This window comes from Lucilia sericata, unplaced genomic scaffold (genome assembly GCF_015586225.1).
Source record: "Lucilia sericata isolate MDLA Ls3-8-SP2 unplaced genomic scaffold, ASM1558622v1 Contig000109F_arrow, whole genome shotgun sequence".
NCBI lineage: Eukaryota > Metazoa > Arthropoda > Insecta > Diptera > Calliphoridae > Lucilia > Lucilia sericata.
The window spans coordinates 446,154-466,347 of NW_023994141.1; the positions used below are offsets into that span (position 1 = coordinate 446,154).

At 29.4% G+C, this 20,194-nt stretch overlaps 2 protein-coding genes across 11 annotated transcripts in view; both read right to left on the reverse strand.

Annotated features, from left to right (window-relative positions):
• The window catches only part of LOC119600277 (elongation of very long chain fatty acids protein AAEL008004), a 104,807-nt gene extending 103,146 nt beyond the window's left edge, over positions 1-1,661 (reverse strand). For both annotated transcript variants that reach the window (XM_037950416.1, XM_037950413.1), the window contains exon 1: positions 1,389-1,661. The gene's annotated coding sequence lies outside the window, so the exon portion shown is untranslated. The remainder of the gene's footprint in view (positions 1-1,388) is intronic.
• A 17,353-nt stretch (positions 1,662-19,014) lies between these two features.
• LOC119600275 (elongation of very long chain fatty acids protein) overlaps positions 19,015-20,194 on the reverse strand; it is a 57,034-nt gene continuing 55,854 nt past the window's right edge. For 5 of the 9 annotated variants that reach the window (XM_037950401.1, XM_037950398.1, XM_037950402.1 and 2 more), the window contains one exon: positions 19,025-20,089. In XM_037950401.1, the coding sequence (XP_037806329.1) occupies positions 19,904-20,089 (186 nt within the window). In that variant the 3' untranslated portion in view covers positions 19,025-19,903. Of the gene's footprint in view, positions 20,090-20,194 lie in introns of all 9 variants that reach the window. The other 4 variants (XM_037950404.1, XM_037950403.1, XM_037950397.1 and 1 more) reach the window with 3 other exon arrangements.

The following is a 20,194-nucleotide window of genomic DNA, read 5'->3' on the forward strand; positions in this document are numbered from 1 at the left end:
ACGGTCCACGATTTTTCCTAGAACCCATACAAGAGACGCCCCGAAATGCTGATAAAATACTCATAAATATGTTAGTTAAATATCGTCTCATATGGTACCCAAGACTCCATATAAGGTTTTATTTAGGGTCATTAATTAATCTGCATAAATTCCAGAAATGTGTATATAAAACCTAGTAATAACGCCAGCTAGTAGTTTTTGAAATTTATGATCACATTCGAGTCATTTATGACACATCTGTTCGTTTCAAATGAACATATATGCGCTCATTTTCTGATCATAAATGATATTTTCGTGGAGTGAAAATGGTACCCATTCCACGCCTCCTCTAAAAGTGTCTTTTATGAGCCCCCTTTTCTGATCAGTTATAACTCAATTATGAATATTTTTTGTGTCATTAATGAAATATGCTTGAAATATGATTGAAAATTATCATATTTTAAACACCACAATGATAAATTTGTGATTGCTATACAATAATTTTCGAATTAGTTTTTAAGAGCGTAACTTATTAATCACTTTTAGGTCATCAAAGGGAGTCAAAAAAAACTCAGTTTACTGAATAATCATCCTACAATCTTCCAAATGCTAGCTGGGAGATAACAAAAGTATCGATATAGTAATACGTTAATATAATTTAGTCCAAAATAGGTAACTCCAAGTCCAAGTACTATATTCGATGTTATATTTTAGATGTTAAATTTTACTTCTGTGTCCACGATTATCAAATCTTACAACGTTGGCAGAAAATTTTCAGAAGAAGTCTAACCGTGTGAATTATAAAAAAACTATAATATTGTCAGACTTCTAACTATCGCGTAAACACATTAGGTTGCCAGATAATTGTCAGATAAATGTTTTCTTTTGGAAACACGGTGCATTAAATGAACATTTTCATCTAAAATAAGAGGTGTCAACTTTTGCTATACAACAATCTGACAACAGTGTGAAATGACAATTATTGTCTGGCAATGAAATTGTAATCTACATTTACCGATCTGCCAAAGTTGTAAGATCTGACAATCCTGTGTACCTATTTTGAGAAATGAGGAGTGACAAGTGATTGATACAAGAAATCCTTCTTGGAATTAATATTTAAATAAAAACTTCTTGCTAAAAGAAGAAAAAACTTCTCGAACTCTGACTGCTTAAATAAACGCCAAATTAGTAACACTAACTTAAAAGTAAACAAACAAAATATAACGTTACTTCACAGAGAGAGAGTCCAAAGAGTAACAAATCAAAAACAGCATTTTATTAGAAATGTAAACAATAGTTTTTTTAAAGAGCATCATCATTCATTCAACCTAACCTTATTCCAATAGACAACACGATCATTGTTGAAAATCACAATTAATGTCAATAAAAATAAATAAAAATTGACTTACCTTTTACAGAAAAAAAAACAACAACAAACACACAATCGTAGGGTTATAATTGACGTTTAATTAAGTTAATAGTGTTTCAAATTCAATTTATTCTAAGTTAAATATTTAGTTTTTTTTTTTTTTCAAATATTTACAATAATTCAAACTTGTAAATAATTTTACACATAAAATTATTTAATTTAATTGTTTGCAAAAAATCTCACTGTTAATCTCTCAGTTAGTTTTTTCAGAAACAACGGAAACGTTTAACATTCAAACACCTACTAAATTGTAAATTTTTAGTTGTTTTTACTAAAAGCATCGATCGATCGTCTCATGCAGCAGTCGCAGCAACTGCTCATCAACAACAGTAAAATGAAACGAGAAAAATAATCATAAAAAAAAACTAAACAACAGAACAAAAATTAACAACAATAATAATAGTGTGATGAGAACAAGTTTTGTGTGATTTTTTTTATTATTTATATTTTTTACTTAATACAATTTTTTCGATTTTTTGCACTTTACTCTTATTCAGTGTTGCCAACTTAGTGCTTTTAGCACTATTTGCGGTGCTTTTTGGTGTGCCAAACGCGGAAAATTTTGCTCATGGTGCCTTTTTTCAAAAAGGCACTACAGTGGTGCTTTCTAATTTTATGACAGTGCATTTAGTGCTTTTTATACCCACCATCAAAAAAGATGAGTGGGGTATATTAATTTTGTCACTCCGTTTGTAACACATCGAAATATTGGTCGTAGACCCACAAAAGTAGATATATTTTGAGTCCTTATTAAATTCTAAGGCGATCTAACCATGTCCATCCGTCTGTCTGTTGAAAGCACGATAGGGTTAGAACGGAAAGAGCAAGCGAGTTAAATTTTTCCACAAATATTTCACAAGCTTTAACAGTCACAACTGTTTTAAACAAACGAGTATAGCGATAAAATTTGGCATAAATAAGTTTTATATGCGTCAAAATCTCTGTACCAAATTTTATGGGAATCGGTCCAAAATTGACGCTACCCCCATACGAGTATAGCAATGAAATTCAACATAAGTAAGTTTTATATAAGCCAAAATCTCTACTAAATTTTATAGAAATTGGTCTATAATTGATCCTACCCCCCATATAAGGTCTCCTTCAGAAAATGATTTAAACGGTCATTACTGACTTAAAAATACGAGTATAGCGATGAAATACGAAATAAACAACTTATATACAAACGTAATCTTCCTACCGAATTTAATTCGGATTTGTCTGTAACCTATCCTACCCCCTATTAAGGTCCCCTTAAAAATATGAGTACAGCGATGAAAATTGACAAAAAATAAGTTTTATACAATATTACACAATTGAACCTATCCCTCATATACTTATAAAGCCTTCATCGTTGTACTCGCAATAAAAAGATTTTTTTTATAATTCTTTATTCAGAATTTTATAACGATTGGTCTATAACTGACCAACAAAACAAAATCTATGTACAAAATTTTATGGGTATCGATATATAATTATCGCAACCCCATATAAGTTCCTCTTTAGATAATAACTTTTACGCTTATGACTGAATTAAAAATTCGAGAACAGCAATGAAATTCGAAACGAATAAGTGTTATACGAAATCTTTCTACCAAATTTTACGACAAACAGTTCATAATTGACACTACCTCTGATATATGTTCATGGTTAAAAAATTGTTTTTAAAAATTAATATTTTGTTAATTCGAAGATCACGTACATAATTGAATTAAGCCCTATCTCCCTGATGTTTACAGAGGAGCATTCCCTTTACGGCATAAGATTTGATGGTGGGTATATAAGATTCGGCACAGCCGAATATAACACTCTTATTTGTTAAAATATTTTAAAATATTTGTGAATTTCAGGAGGTAATTTATTTAATTAATATTAAACATTTTCTCTATAATGTTAAGAAAACTGAGGGATCATTCTTTGATCTTTCTATTTATACCACTTTTTGTTGTTTATTAGAATACGATCAGTTTAATAGTTTACACTAAGGACTAAATTTTTCTTAAAAACTGTTTTAAATTTTTTTACACGGGTACTCCAAAGTTTTTTTTATTTGTGTTAAGTTTAAAAAGCAAATATTCTTCAAAAACAAAAAACAAAAGATATTCAAAATACGTTAAAATAAGTTATGTTATTCACTATCAGTGAAATTAAAAATAATATATATAGATTTTGCAAAAAAAAAAAATATATATTTCATAAGTTTTGTACAATTTTACAATTTGGGTGTGGGTACATCGGTTGGCCAGTTGGTAGTGTGCCTGTCAGTTTGAATGTTTAATGACATTTTACTATTTTTAAAATAACTTTTAAACAAATTAAGGAATTTGAAAAATTCTCATCTTATTTATCTAATATTCGTCAAACATTAGTTTTAGTTCTTACGTTACTAAAAATCTAACTCACACAGATGAAAGACTTCAGTATGACGCATGTTTTGTTTTGTAGCCCAATGTTCTAAAAAACGAATTTTGGAGTCTTGTAGGAAATGAGCGAAATAATGTGCAATTTTTATTAAAATAAACAATATTTGACTAAAAAAACGCTAGTGCTTTTTTACCCATTTTCAGTTAGAAAATTACGCTTTTTTACCCCTTTTTAATTTTTTTGCGCGCGTTTTGCTTGACCAATGTTGGCAACACTGCTCTTATTGTGTTTTGTAACGATTATTATCATTACGCTCTCTGTCTAGAACTTTGACAGTCGACAAGTATAGTTGACCGACCGTACATGCCGGTCAAACTGAAAAAACATTAAAAACAATGAATACAATTTTTTTATTTTTTTTTTGTAATTATTGAATTAAGTCGCGCGTCATTCGGTCTGTAAACTCGCTTTTTCAACCCTATTGATCTTGTATGATCACTTCAAAAATAAAAAAATAATTGAGTTTTTATAATGACTTAACAATATATTATTTACTTTTTGTTTTATGTCAAAAAGTTATATTTAAGTAATATTTTATGTTCCTTTTGATTTACAATGTTGTTTTTTATTCAAAAATTAGCGTTGTAATAAAGATCGTAAAACTGTGTTGCCACCAGTGGGGAAAATGTATTATATATCGGGATTGCTTTAACATTTTTGAATCGACCGGTTAAGAGTTAACTATGTATATAGATTTAAATCACTATTAGAATAATCTTCGAAATCCCCCGCATAGTGACTGGAATAATTATTAATCGATTTCTACAGAACTTTAATATATTTTACATATGTATGTAGTATGTATAAGGTTTTCAGGGAAGCTAAGTCAATAATTACAAATGCGAATTTATATCTATAAAATATAATAAACTGAATCCAATATGGCTGATCAAACATAACCAAAAACTAGAGCATTGGATCTACGTCAGAAATAAATATCACATATAAGGTTTTCGGAAACACTAATTAAGATTTCGCAAGAAAAAATTCCAAAATTCAAAACGGCAGATCCAAAATGGGGGTCAACATTTTTAAAAATTGTGTTACTGGAATATCTAACACGTAACTACTGTAGATTTCATGGCCATGATATCCAGAGGAAAACGGTTTATTTTGAGGTGAAGTGTTAAAAAGGAAAGTAATCAGTAGATTTCCCAGTTAGTTAGTTAGTTTGTTTGTTTGTTTGTTTGTTAGTTAGTTAGTTAGTTAGTTAGTTAGTTAGTTAGTTAGTTAGTTAGTTAGTTAGTTAGTTAGTTAGTTAGTTAGTTAGTTAGTTAGTTAGTTAGTTAGTTAGTTAGTTAGTTAGTTAGTTAGTTAGTTAGTTAGTTAGTTAGTTAGTTAGTTAGTTAGTTAGTTAGTTTAGTTAGTTAGTAGTTAGTTAGTTAGTTCGTTAGTTAGTTCGTTAGTTCGTTCGTTAGTTCGTTCGTTCGTTCGTTCGTTCGTTTTCGTTTGTTTGTTTGTTTGTTCTGTTTCGTATTCCTTCGTTCGTTAGTTCGTTTCGTTCATTAGTTATTGTTCGTTCTTTAGTTCGTTTGTTTCGTTCGTTCGTCGTTTCGTTCGTTAGTTCGTTCGTTCGTTTCGTTCGTTCGTTCGTTCGTTTCGTTCGTTCGTTCGTTTCGTTTCGTTCGTTCGTTTGTTTCGTTCGTTCGTTTTAGTTCTTCGTTCGTTGTGTTAGTTCGTTCGTTCGTTCTTGTTCGTTCGTTCGTTCGTTTCGTTCGTTCGTTCGTTCGTTCGTTTTGTTTCGTTCGTTAGTTTAGTTAGTTAGTGTTCGTTCGTTCGTTCGTTCGTTCGTTCGTTCTTTTCGTTCGTTCGTTCGTTCGTTTGTTCGTTCTTCGTTCGTTCGTTCGTTCGTTCGTTTTCGTTCGTTCGTTCGTTCGTTCGTTCGTTTCGTTCGTTCGTTCGTTCGTTCTTCTTCGTTCGTTCGTTCGTTCGTTTTTTCGTTTTCGTTCGTTGTTCGTTCGTCGTTCGTTCGTTCGTTCTTAGTTCGTTCGTTCGTTCGTTCTTTTCGTTCGTCGTTCTTTCGTTCGTTCGTTCGTTCTTCCTTCGTTCTTCGTTCGTTCGTTCGTTCGTCGTTCGTTCGTTGTTTCGTTCGTTCGTTCTTCGTTTCTTCGTCGTTCGTCGTTCGTTCGTTCGTTCGTTGTTCGTTCGTTCGTTCGTCGTTTCGTTCGTTCGTTTCGTTCGTTCGTTCGTTCGTTCGTGTTCGTTCGTTCTTCGTTCGTTCGTTACTTCGTTCGTTTCGTTCGTTCGGTCGTTCGTCGTTCTTGTTCGTTCGTTCGTTAGTTCGTTCGTTAGTGTTCGTTCGTTCGTTCGTTAGTTCGTTTCGTTCGTTCGTTTCGTTCGTTCGTTTCGTTCGTTTCGTTCGTTCGTTCGTCTTTCGTTCGTTCGTTCGTTCGTTCGTTATCGTTCGTTCGTTAGTTTTCGTTCGTTAGTTAGTTTTCGTTCGTTCGTTCGTTCGTTTCGTTCGTTCGTCGTTCGTTCGTTCGTTCGTTCGTTCGTTCGTTCGTTCGTTTCGTTCGTTCGTTCGTTCTTTTCGTTCGTTCGTTCGTTCGTTCGTTCGTTCGTTCGTTCGTTCTTTCGTTGTTCGTTCGTTCGTTCGTTCGTTCGTTTTTCGTTCGTTCGTTCGTTCGTTCGTTCGTTCGTTCGTTCGTTCGTATCGTTCGTTCGTTCGTTCGTTCTTCGTTCGTTCGTTCGTTCGTTCGTTCGTTTCGTTCGTTCGTTCGTTCGTTTCGTTCGTTCGTTATTCGTTCGTTCGTTCGTTCGTTCGTTCGTTCGTTTTCGTTCGTTCGTTCGTTCGTTCGTTCGTTCGTTCAGTTCGTTCGTTCGTTCGTTCGTTTCGTTCGTTCGTTCGTTCGTTCGTTCGTTCGTTCGTTCGTTCGTTTCGTTCGTTCGTTCGTTCGTTCGTTCGTTCGTTCGTTTCGTTCGTTCGTTCTTTCGTTCGTTCGTTCGTTCGTTTCGTTCGTTTCTTTCGTTCGTTCTTCGTTCGTTCGTTCGTTCGTTCGTTCGTCGTTCGTTCGTTTAGTTCGTTCGTTTCGTTAGTTCGTTCGTTCGTTTGTTCGTTTGTTTCGTTTCGTTCGTTGTTTCGTGTTCGTTGTTTCGTTCGTTCGTTCGTTCGTTCGTTCGTTGTTCTTTCTTCCTTCGTTCGTTCGTTTGTTCGTTCGTTCGTTTCGTTCTTCGTTCGTTCGTTCGTTCGTTCGTCTTCGTTCGTTCGTTCGTTGTTTTCGTTCGTTCGTTCGTTCGTTCGTTCGTTCGTTTGTTCGTTCGTTCGTTCGTTTCGTTCGTTCGTTCGTTCGTTCGTTTCGTTCGTTCGTTCGTTACTTCGTTCGTTTCGTTCGTTCGTTCGTTCTTCGTTCGTTCGTTCGTTCGTTCGTTCGTTGTTCGTTCGTTCGTTCGTTCTTCGTTCGTTTTTTCGTTCGTTCGTCGTTCGTTCGTTCGTTAGTTAGTTAGTTAGTTAGTTAGTTAGTTAGTTAGTTAGTTAGTTTAGTTAGTTAGTTAGTTCGATGGAATCCTTCAAACCGTAACAAATTTAAATTTTGATCTGTAGGATCCATGAAGTTTCAATAAAGTTAATTTGGGGTACCGTAACATTATGTTTGGTTCATCCCACAGCGCCAGTTCTGCTTACCAAAAGTGGCCCACTGGGCACATTATATCACAACCTTCAAACCAAGAAAGGTGATGTTCTTACCCCTTAAAAGTTTGAGAATAGGTTAAGATCGTTTGACCCTAAGGCCTCTAATTATTCGCTTTACCAGATAAGATAAGATATTTTTTGATAAGATAAGTAAAAAAAATAAGAAAAATTTGGCAGGCTTCAAAAAAAAGTTTTAATTTTTCCAATTTAAACTGGTTATCCATTAAGTGATGATAATACCGATATTGGTGATGCCGATAATCACAATTACGTCATAATACTCTTTCAATTATTGTCAATCATGTTAAATTTATTGTAATTTTGTTGGTGTTGTTCGATAAAGTATTGTTTTATTTATTTATAATATTTCACTTAAAAACACCATTTAAATTAAAACAATGTACATACAAGTACACGCTTGCGTCAATGCATTTAAGTACAACTTAAATATTCAAGAATATTTTTAATCTCAATAAAAAACTTCCTAAACGGAAAATTTTCAAAACAAGCAACCAATCATTATAATAAATAATACATACTAATTTAGACAACTTTAACCGCACATTAATATGATATATAATTATATTTTTCCATTCTAAATATTTATTACGTCTCTTTCTATCCTGGTTATGGCTTTAATAAAAAAAAGGACCTGTTTTTTTGATGTTTTACAACAACGTATTGTTTAAGACAGTTCTCTGGTTACGATTTAAATCAAATCAAGTTACATCCGCATGAACTGATTACTTACTGACTTTTGCGTTGTTGAACAAATACAAATTGTTCCTTTTAAAAACAAGGTTATTGTTTTTATGGCGATGATGGCTCATTGACCTCCATTTAATTTGCTATAATTACCATTTCTGTTGAAGAATAAAACAAGAAAAACCTGCATCAGGGATTTCTAGACATATTTTAATTTAGTAAGAAGTTTGTGAAAGGAACTTTCAATTTTGTGGCTGCCAATAATGCATTCGCTATGAATGTTAAATTTAGTGCATTAAACTATGGAATTGTACAGAGAATTGTCCTAGTTCATTGTCATTAAAAAGTTAATTTTTGTAATTGTAACATGCAAAAATGTTCCTTTTAATGTTTTCGGTTATTTTTAATGTATTACTATTCAAGGTCTGAAAAGTAAAAGTAATTTTGATAACAACAAATATACTATTTCCTTTTATCCATGAACAATCTAAAATTAAGAATTATTGTTGTTGTTGTTCTTTAGCTAAGAAACACTGTGGGCTAGGATTTATATGGTTTGATCGTTGGAATCGCATTGTTTTAACTTCTTAAAATAATTTTCTGAAGGGAACCTTTATATAGGGTTAGGCCAGTTATCGGCCGATACTCAACAAATTCGTTGGTCATAAATTTGTTTATGTCGAATTTCAGTGCTGCGCTTGTATTTTTAAGGCAGTAATGGTCCTTAATGGGGACCCTATATGAGGTGTATAGTAAGTTATGGACCGATCATCATAAAATTTTTTCATTGCTATACTCGTACCTTGAAGTAAGTAATGAAAGTTAAAATAATTTCCCGAAGGTGACCTTAAACGGGGTTAGGATTAGTTATGGACCTATCGTCAAAACATTTGAGAGAGTGATTCAAAACTTTGTTGCGGTGAATTTCATCGCTATACTCGAACTTTAAAGTAAGTAATGAGAGTTAAAGTAATTTTCTGAAGGGGATCTTTAGGAGGTTGGGTCAGTTATGGACCGATCGGCAAAACATTTGAACCAATCAAAGTTGTTTGCGGCGTATTTCATCACTGTACTAGTACTTTAAGCCAGTAATGATCGATAAAGTAATATTCAGAAGGTCTTCTTTAAAGGGGGAAGGGTCAATTATGAACCGATTCCTTATAAATATAGAACAGCGTTTTTTGTTTCAAACAAAACTTTTTATGGAAAATTTCATCGCTATACTCAAATTATTTATGCCAGTATTGAACGTTAAGTCATTTTCCGAAGGGGACCCTAGGGTCATTTATCAAGCGATCGGGTTCAAATTCGCTAGGAAATTTTCAGCCCAGTAGCTGATTTCGAGTTTTTAATAGAGAGATTGTTCGAACATTACTAGATTGTTTTAGAATCTAATAAGTTATAGTTAGTTAGTTATAGTTAGTTAGTTAGTTAGTTAGTTAGTTAGTTAGTTAGTTAGTTAGTTAGTTAGTTAGTTAGTTAGTTAGTTAGTTAGTTAGTTAGTTAGTTAGTTAGTTAGTTAGTTAGTTAGTAGTTAGGTAGTAGTAGTGTAGTTAGTTAGTTAGTTAGTTAGTTAGTTAGTTAGTTAGTTAGTTAGTTAGTTAGTTAGTTAGTTAGTTAGTTAGTAGTTAGTTAGTTAGTAGTTAGTTAGTAGTTAGTTAGTTAGTTAGTTAGTAGTTAGTTAGTAGTTAGTTAGTTAGTAGTTAGTTAGTTAGTTAGTTAGTTAGTTAGTTAGTTAGTTAGTTAGTTAGTTAGTAGTTAGTTAGTTAGTTAGTTAGTTAGTAGTTAGTTAGTTAGTAGTTAGTTAGTTAGTTAGTTAGTTAGTTAGTTAGTTAGTTAGTTAGTTAGTTAGTTAGTAGTTAGTTAGTTAGTAGTTAGTTAGTTAGTTAGTTAGTTAGTTAGTTAGTTAGTTAGTTAGTTAGTTAGTTAGTTAGTAGTTAGTTAGTTAGTTAGTTAGTTAGTAGTAGTTAGTTAGTTAGTAGTAGTTAGTTAGTTAGTTAGTTAGTTAGTTAGTTAGTTAGTAGTTAGTTAGTTAGTTAGTTAGTTAGTAGTTAGTTAGTTAGTTAGTTAGTTAGTTTTAGTTAGTTAGTTAGTTTTAGTTAGTTTAGTTAGTTAGTTAGTTAGTTAGTTCGTTAGTTAGTTAGTTAGTTAGTTAGTTAGTTACGTTAGTAGTTATGTTAGTTAGTTAGTTAGTTAGTTAGTTAGTTAGTTAGTTAGTTAGTTAGTTAGTTAGTTAGTTAGTTTAGTTAGTTAGTTAGAGTTAGTTAGTTACGTTAGTTAGTTAGTTAGTTAGTTAGTTATAGTTAGTTAGTTAGTTTAGTTAGTTAGTTAGTTATTAGTTAGTTAGTTAGTTAGTTAGTTAGTTAGTTAGTTAGTTAGTTAGTTATTAGTAGTTAGTTTAGAATCTAATAAGAATCAAGGATTATATTAAATCATATGGGTCTAGACCAATATTTCGATGATTATGAGCGGAATGTCGCAATCACTCATTGGTTTGCAAAAGGAGGCTTTATTGTGAGATCATCCATATATTCTTTTCAAAACCAATTGGTTTGATCGAGTTCAAGAAACTAAAAAATTTGCATTAGCAGTTTGAAAGCTAATTGTTTATGCCAAACATTAATACGCTATTAAAAATGTTTATTAATAAATTTTATAAAACAATAAAAATTGTGCGAGTAAACGATTTTCCACACCTAAAAATAGGCAATAAAATTAAAATTAATAAACAAATGAAAAACTTTTATTAAGGTCAATAACAAAATAAATGTATACGTAGTATTATTAAGTCTGAAAGTTATATGCCAATATAACAGTCCACTGTCAACTTTTATAATTTATAACAGTTAATTAGAAATTTGAATTAATTTGTCATTGAAATAATGACAACTTGTTTCTGTTTTGTTACGTTCATTAAATCATTAAACTCCCTCAGTCGCTGTGGAATGCATTTCAATGAACAGGGGTTAATAAACATTAAAAAAGGAATTTGTTCCGAAAAAATCTTAATATTACAATAAGAGACACGTTTTTATGGAGTTTTATTGTTTGTTTTTTATTAAAATAAATGCAATTCATTTAATTTTGTGTTTAATGAATATCTAAAAATAAAAAAAACAACAAAAGTTATAAAAAAAACGTAAAAATTTCTAAGCGGTTTTACAAATTTTAATGATTGTTATTTTTTTTAATGTTTTTTTATTTATATCAAAACAATATATTGTTTTTTTACATTATTTTTATACCCTTCACTTTCGTGAAGTTAATTCTGTCGGTCCATATGTATATACATGAAGCACTTTGATCAAGTACTCGAGCTATGTAATCTCGCTTAGCCCCAAAGTCACTCCTCTGTGTGGTATCTGTTGTCTCGGCGACAGCATCGAAATTATCCCGAAATATAGATTTCACAATGTATTAGTCTTAACCAACATTCTCTTTCCTCAAATTTGGGTTTAAACCACAGCTACAACGTGCACCTCGAAGGGAGCACTCTAATAACCGGAACAATACTAAGTCCGAAACTCTGCCATGTGGGCTACCGGTTGCGCTGGTAGTAGATTATAAGACTCCATTCGACCAAAGGTCAAATTATTCCAACGAAAGGCCGAGGATACATTTGACACTAACAGTTTATAGTCCCAGCAGACTAGAGGTATTGGTGGCATCTCTTTTCCCCGGATTGTAATAACACCAAGATGGGAAAGATCATTACCATCATACCGCGGGGGCGTTATTTCATTAGTAATTTCTAAAATATAATATTCCGACCCCATAAATAATGTATGTATATTCTGTATCCTTATAGATAGCGGATTTGATTAAGCTATGTTCTCCTATATGTCCTCAGTATGTTTTTTGTTAAATTAACATATTCTGAAGAGCCCCGATATCTTGTTAATCCAATTCTTTAATAATTCTAAATATGCTAATGGGGTATTATATGCAACTCTGATACCAAGAACTACTTTTTTGATACTTTTTCGTTTTTTAACCGGTACTTTTTGAGTTTTCTATATGAGATCGGAGTAAATGATAATCTATCTATAAGAGGAAACTTTTTGGTACTTTTTCATTCTTGAAAAGGTACTTTTTTTTAAATTTCTATAATATTGAACCTAGAAATATAAAATTAAACATTCAGAATCCTGAGTGAATGAAAGTCTATAGAAAAGTATATTTGGTACTTTTTCGTTTTGCAACTGATACTAAATTATGTATGTATAATAATAAGCTATGTTCTCCTATATGTCCTCAGTATGTTTTTTGTTAAATTAACATATTCTGAAGACCCCCGATATCTTGTTAATCCAATTCTTCAATAATTCTAAATATGCTAATGGGGTATTATTTGCAACTTTGATACCAAGAACTACTTTTTTGATACTTTTTCGTTTTTTAACCGGTACTTTTTGAGTTTTCTATATAAGATCGGAGTAAATGATAATCTATCTATAAGAGGAAACTTTTTGGTACTTTTTCATTCTTGAAAAGGTACTTGAAAGTCTATAGAAAAGTATATTTGGTACTTTTTCGTTTTTCAACTGGTACTTTTTGACTCTTATTGTATAATTATTGAACCTAGAAACGGAAAATTAAACACGCTGCATACTGATTGAATGAAAATCTATAAAATCGTCTTTTTTCTGGTACTTTTTCGTCAATCAATTGGTAATATTTTTGGTACTTTTAAGTTCTTACACTGGTACCTTTTGAATATTTTATAATAGAAACGCAAAATAAAACACGCAGCATACTGACTGATAATCATTCCACTGGTACTTTTTTGATTTTCTGATGGAATACAAATTCATATGAGTGAATTTTTTGGAAATTTTTCGATTTTCAACTGGTACTTTATGAATCTTTTATAACAAACTTTTTCGTCATTCAATTGGGACTTTTTTGATTTTCTGAATTATTGAATCTAGAAAAATAAAATCGGACATATCGGATCCTGATAGAATGACATCTTTGTATTTGTTGGTACTTTTAAGTTATTTAATTGGTACTTTTTGAATATATTATTAATATCGCAGCATGCTGATTGAATGAAAATCTATAAAAAGGGAACTTTTCTTCATTCAATTTATACTTTTACGATTTTCGGAATTATTGAATCTATAATAAAAATCTATAGGAGTGAATTTTTTGGTACTTTTTGAATCTAATATAACATTGAACCAAAAACAAACACGGAGCACTTATTCACCGTTGGTACTTTTTCCTCATTCAATTGGTACTTTTATCATTTTCTGAATTTTTTAATCTATGGAATGAAAATCTAGTGGAGTGAATTTTTGGTACTTTTATGTTCTTCAACTGGTACTTTTTGAATCCTTTATAATATTGAATCTAGAAACACAAAATTAAACACGCAGCATATTGATTGAATGAAAATTTATAAATTAGGAATTTCTGGAACTTTTTCGTCATTCAAATAGCATCAAATAAGATTAAACCTTTTTGGTACTTTTTTCTTCTTCAACTGGAACTTTTGGAATAATCAAATTTCTGAAGACCCCAGATATCTTGGGGATTTACTTACTGATGGAATGAAAATCTATAGGGGATATTCTGGTTATTTTCGTTTTCCAACTGATATTTTTTCGATTTGTAATAAAATACGTATTGAGTGTTTTTTTAATACACTATCGGTGAAGGGTATATAATTATACAACTCTTATTTGTTTTTTTAACTTTTTTAATTTTTTTATTTATATCAAAACAGTATATTGTTTTTTTTTAGATAATTTTTTATATTTAAATTGTTTACTTTTCAAAAAATTTTAAATTTATCAGCAATTACATTTGTTTTGTTTCTTTTAATAATAACAAATTAAAAAAATTTTAAACAAAATTTGCAATATTTATTATAACTTTTGTTTTTTTTTTTAAAGACAATAAAGCAGTCTTACTGCGTAATTTAAGATTCTTTATTAAATGTTTACTAAATTTTACAAGTAAATTTTATTTTTATATATTTTTTATAAATTTAGTACCATTTTTTTTTAATAATTTCTTAAGTTTGTTTAAGTTTAGTTTTTACAAAAAAGCTTGTTTTTTTTTAAACTTAATGATTGTGTTTTATTAATTTTTTTTAATATATTTTTTAACTACAAACAAATGACTACTTAAACCAACTCCTTGACTTGTTTTCTCTAAATATTTGTTTTTGTTTTCCTAAATATTTTTGTAGTTTTCTGGTTCTGGTCCTTAAACCTTTATTATACTTATGGGTTATATTTTCTTAGCTAAATAGTTTTATTGGTTGTTTTTTTTTTTTTTTTTTAAGAAAAAAAATATTGTTATAAAAAAATTATTTTAATTAAATTTAAATAAAACATATATATTTTTTTTCACAAAATTATGCAAAAATTTTAGTTTTTTAAAAAAATATTTTTTTTATAGACATAAATATTTTAAAGGTGGTTTTTAGTTACTTATTTTTTTTTTTTTTTTTCTAATAGTTATAGTATGATTTTTATATACAATTTAATGAAATTTAACTATTTTGAACTTAAGTAATATGTAGAAGAAAAAAAGGCAACCATTTTACAAAATTAAAAAAGTTTATTAAGCTTTGTTCTATTCTGTTGTTGTTATTAATTATAATTTATAACTAAATAAAATTATTTTTTTATAAATTATGAAATTTTATTTATTTTGTAATTAATAAAAGTTATTCAACTCTTAATTAAAGGTCTTTGAGCTTAAATTTTTTTTTGTAGATAAAGAATAATTTTGGCAATTAATATCAAAGATTTTAAATTTAATTATTTAGAATCTAAATAGCAAGAAATTGAGTATTCAGTTAGATTCCTATTTCAAGACACGTGCATATATAATCATATATTTTGAATATCACGATTCGGGCTTTATTTCGATTTACTCATTTTATACATTAAATGCGCATCAGCTAAATTTTGTGCTAAACTCATTTTAAACAAAATTTCATTATTTTATTTTTCAAATTTATAAAATATTTATCACGATTTAATAATTTTTTAACATAGTTTTGAAATGAAATCTTAACCTAAAAAGAACCGTATTACCAACATTCATAACACAGGCCAGGATTAGTAAAATGTGTACAATTGTACTTTTTTTGATACAATTCGATCTTCAAAAGTACATTGGTACACCAATGACTGGGGTTCTATAAATCGACTTTCGAATAATCGACTTTTTGTCGAAAAAAGTCGAAGTCGATTATTTTCTTCCAAAAGAGTCGATAACTCGACTATCGTCTGTGAAAAAAGTCGAAAAGTCGACCTTGGTTATAAAAGTCGAAAAGTCGAATAAAGTCGAAAAGTCGTAAAAAATCGAAAAAAGTCGAAAAGTCGGAAAATGTCGAAAAAAGTCGAAAAACTCGAAAGTTGTAGAAAAAAGATGAAATAGTCGAAAATTTAAAAAAAGTGGAAAAAAAGTCAAAAACTCTAAAATATTCGGAAAAACTCGAAAAAAAGTCAAAAAATCGTCAGAAAATAGTCAAAAAGTCGAAAAAAATCGAAAAGTCGACTATTTATAAAATACTTATAGTCGAAAAGTCTAAAAGTCGGCTTTTAATTAAATGAAAAAAGTCGAAAAATCGTCTTTTCATAAAATACAAAAAGTCGACTTTTAACTAAATGGAAAAAGTCGAAAAGTCGACTTTTCGTTTCAACTATAGAACCCTACCAATAATAATTTGAAAATAGTTCAAAGAACTACCGACTTCGGTCAAATTTTTACTAAATTTCGGAATAGGATATTGTAAAGAATCCTATAAAGGATTATAATCAGGCAACATTTAACAAAGAGAGTACCTTTTTTAGGATTATTTACCTCTATTCTGCATTTCGATTACGTTTACGCAAAGGTATTCCAACATAAAACTGAATCGTAAGAAAAGGGAAACTTTTTTTTGGGAAACTTTTGATTTTGTGTGAGAGAGAAAGAGTAAGAAATATCAACCATCTCTTTTTCTCACACACAAAGTTCCCCAGAAAAAGTTTTCCTGTGTGAACCGGCACTAAGTTGTTGTTTATGTGGCGGAGACTTGAATCGAAATGCAGAATACCAAAGTTGTCAAACGGAGAAAATTTCGATTCGAATTGAAAAGCAGAATAGGGCCGATTGTTTAATCCGATAGCATTTCTATTCTATGAATTAGTCTTTGAACTAAGTAGTACATGGGCTATTCTAACACTAACAATAATCTAATGTCTAATCTATAGACTAGTCTATTGTCTAGTTTATAACTACTCCATCTACTATGTAGTCCATAGAGTCCATAGGCTATTAATTAAGTAGTTTAAGAACCAATCTAATGAATAAACGGTCTTATTTATTGACTAGTCTAATGAGTAATCTATAGTTTTAAATTAGACATTTAAAATGTTTCTAGGGACTATTCTATGAATTAGTGTTTGTACTAGTATAAAAACTCTATATACTAGTTTATTATCTAATTATAGAATAGTATTCCGTCTATACTATATAAAAGCCTTTTGCCTATTCAATGGACTAATGAATTTGCTTTTTAATACATAAAAATATTGATAAGATTACTGACTGAAGAAGTCGGCTTCAAATGCTTTTTCTTTATATTGATATAAATTTGCAAATATATATATATTGGGTACAATCGTACAATTTGAAAATTCCATTTGCCAACCCTGAAACAGACTAACACAATTTGAAAAAAAAAGTCGAAACTCAACTTTGGTCTCTGGGTTAAAAATTCTCTTCACCAAAAGAAAATTTTAGATGTAAATGGTAGGGTGATCGATTATTCGACATTTTCCAAAAACCGATTTTCGAATAGTTCGAATAGTTGACATTTCAAAAAAACCGGTTGATATTTTTCAAATTCAGAAAAAACCGGTTTTTCATAATAAATAAAAAAATATATGTTAATTTGAAGAAATTAATGTTTATGATTAAGTTTGATGAATAAAACATGGCCCGAAATGATTTTTAACAGTTTAACAGATTATAACTTTAGATCTAGTCGTCTGATTTACATTATTTCTTTAATATAAAAAAAAATTAGGAAAAAAGTGGACACTTCTGTTAAACATAAGGTACTATGTAATCCTAGCTTATTCTAAAGCCCTTTTAGGAAATTTTCATAGGCATTCCAACACTTCCATAATATTTCAGCGGTAAATTAATTATTGTAATTGGAATATAATCTTAAGATTAATAAAATTTTATTAAACAGTTATCAATTTTACAAATAAAATTTTTTAATTAATTAGGAAAATCAAAAAAGTTTAACCAATGGTGCTTTAGAAAAATATATCCTAGTTCCTGGACTCGAATATTTTTAAACGGGCTGTATTATTTACTTCAAAATATCATTTGAATAATCTTTGAATACAAAGCAAATAAAAGTATTCGAAACCGGTTTTTAAAAAGTGAAAAAACCGGGTTATTCGATATTCGAAAAATCAACATTTAGAAAAAACCGACACTGGTAAAGCAGAAAAAAACGGTTTTAAAACCGGTTGAAAAATCTAGTCGATCACCCTAGTAAATGGTCATATTGAAATTTGTTTTGTTAACATGGTTACTGATCATTGAGCAGTATCAGCTCACTGATAATCCAAAACTAGTCCTATATAATGCAGGCATGGAACATGTTCATATTCTTCCAGGTTTTAAAGTTATTTAAAAAAATTCGAATTCGAAACGTTACTTTTATAAATCCCCATGATTAAGAGATTATGTATAATATAAACTTTCATCATTATGGTAATTAGAATTTTGCGAGCATAAATTCGAATCTTTCAAATTAATAGTTCACTGTCAAAATCTACATTCTGCAGTAAATCAGTAAAAGACAAATCTGTAAAGAAACTCTATTTGAGAGAGTTAGTTATTGAAAATTTGTTTTAAACTTAAAAATAATAAAGTGGTCCTTCGCGCCCGTAGAGATTATTAATTTTTCTATATTATTCCAACTTTTTCCTAAAGAATACTTTTTAAGGTATATCTGTTGACGAATATACTGACTGGTCTATTGAATTGTCTGCAGACTAATCTGTCAACTAGTAGACGAATTAGTCTAGTGACTAGCCAATAGACTAATTTAGTTTATAGACCAGTTTATTGACTATAATACGATTAATTTATTAAATATTATATATAAACAAATACTTAATCCCCTCAATTAAGCAACGATCGAAAAAAGGTATTCCAACAAAAAACGAAATCGTAAGAATAAAGAAGCAATACCATTAGTATTGGGATCGGAGCTAAATTTATGTAAGCTATTATTTTAGTGACGGAGTTGCCAAACGAAGAAAATTACTTTCATGATCATTACATTCTTTCAATCGAATTGATTTCAAATCGTTCGAATTACAAAGTTCTCTCTCAATATACTTGTTTGAGAATCTAGACATAAATATGTAATGAAGAAACATTGCAGATTTTATTCGAAGTTGTTTCAATTCTGTAAATTCAAATCAATTTAGCTACAATTTTCCAAAATTGTAGTATTTAGATACCAATTTATCCACACTTCAGATATTTAAAATTTGTAAGCGAAGGTTTTTTCATTCTAATCGGAACAAGACTCCAATATAAATTATTGCTAATCATTTAATAGCCTTTCTGTTGGGAGTTATTAGTAAAGAAGAAATTTTTGAGACAGTATTTCAATTCTAAACTATTTTTATACTATCAACAGAAAAACAACATTAACTATATGTTTTTGTTCCAATTTTATGGCTCGAAGGACCAATAATATAATAAAACTTCAGTTTGATCATATTCCCCTGGAGCACTGCCCACATAACTCTACCATCAATTAAATTTATTTTAAATAAATTTTAAATAAAAACACTCTTAATATAAATCATTTTTTACAAAAAAAAAATTGAAAACAATCTTATTTATTTCGCTCGAAAAAAAAAACAAATAAATGCACACGAATCGTAGAACCTTAAATACTATTTTAAAATCTCCCAAAATAAATCTTTTAAACAAAGACAAACAGAAAGTAAGAGTTGAAAATAGGCTTGTACTTAAAGAACAAAAAAAAAATTACAATTAAAAAATACAAAAATATAACAATTTTTAAAGTTTAGCAAAATATTTTCTAATAATATTTTCTTGTTTTTGTTTTTCTAGTCATTCATTTGAGAAAAATTATTAAAAATATATTATTGATTGATGTACAAATGTAAAGCATTAATGTATATGTGTAAAGAGTAAGTGTAACTTTTTGTTGTTGTTGTTTTTTTTTTTTTAATTTAATTTACAATAATAAATAATCTATAAAAATATATGATTGTTGGAGATGTGAACCAATGAAATTTAAGGATTTTTGTGTATGTTTGCTTTTTTGTCAATTATTACAATAATTATAGAGTACAGAGAAACTTATTATATATTTTGAACAAAAAAAAAAAGATAATGGAAATAATAATGATGATAAAAATAAAATAATATTAAATAAATGATTGATTGTTTTGATTGCAAGTTGTTGTTTATGTTTTTCTTTTTGTTTTGTTCATTAATTACAGTTAATAATATTTGTTTCTTTGCATACATTCATTCAATATTTTTTTTATTTTTTAGAATTTTTTTTTAAATATAAATTATATCTCCCTTTTTTGTTTTTCTAAAATTAATTCCTTTTCTTGGTTTTTTTTTTTGTTGGTTTTTGTATATAATTTGTTGCTAAAAACTATATGTATATATATAAAATTATTTTAAATCCTAAGAAAAAACACTTTAGTTTATTATTTGACTTTTCTCTGGTGAAGACTAGAGCTACTGGTATCTGAATTTAAGATAGCTTCATTGGTTGAGATAACACCCTCCTTGAGTATGTGACCATTGGCAAAGCCATTTTGATAATGACCATTGCCATTCAATAAATGACCATTGCTTAAGGGTTTTACTTCGATTTCATCATCCAAAACAGGCTGGAAAAAAGAGAAAAAGTAAAAAAGTTAGTAAAATTATTAAATTTTAGAAAACTAGAACTAGAATTGAGGTAGTTCTAATCTGAAATAGAAATTAACTAAAAC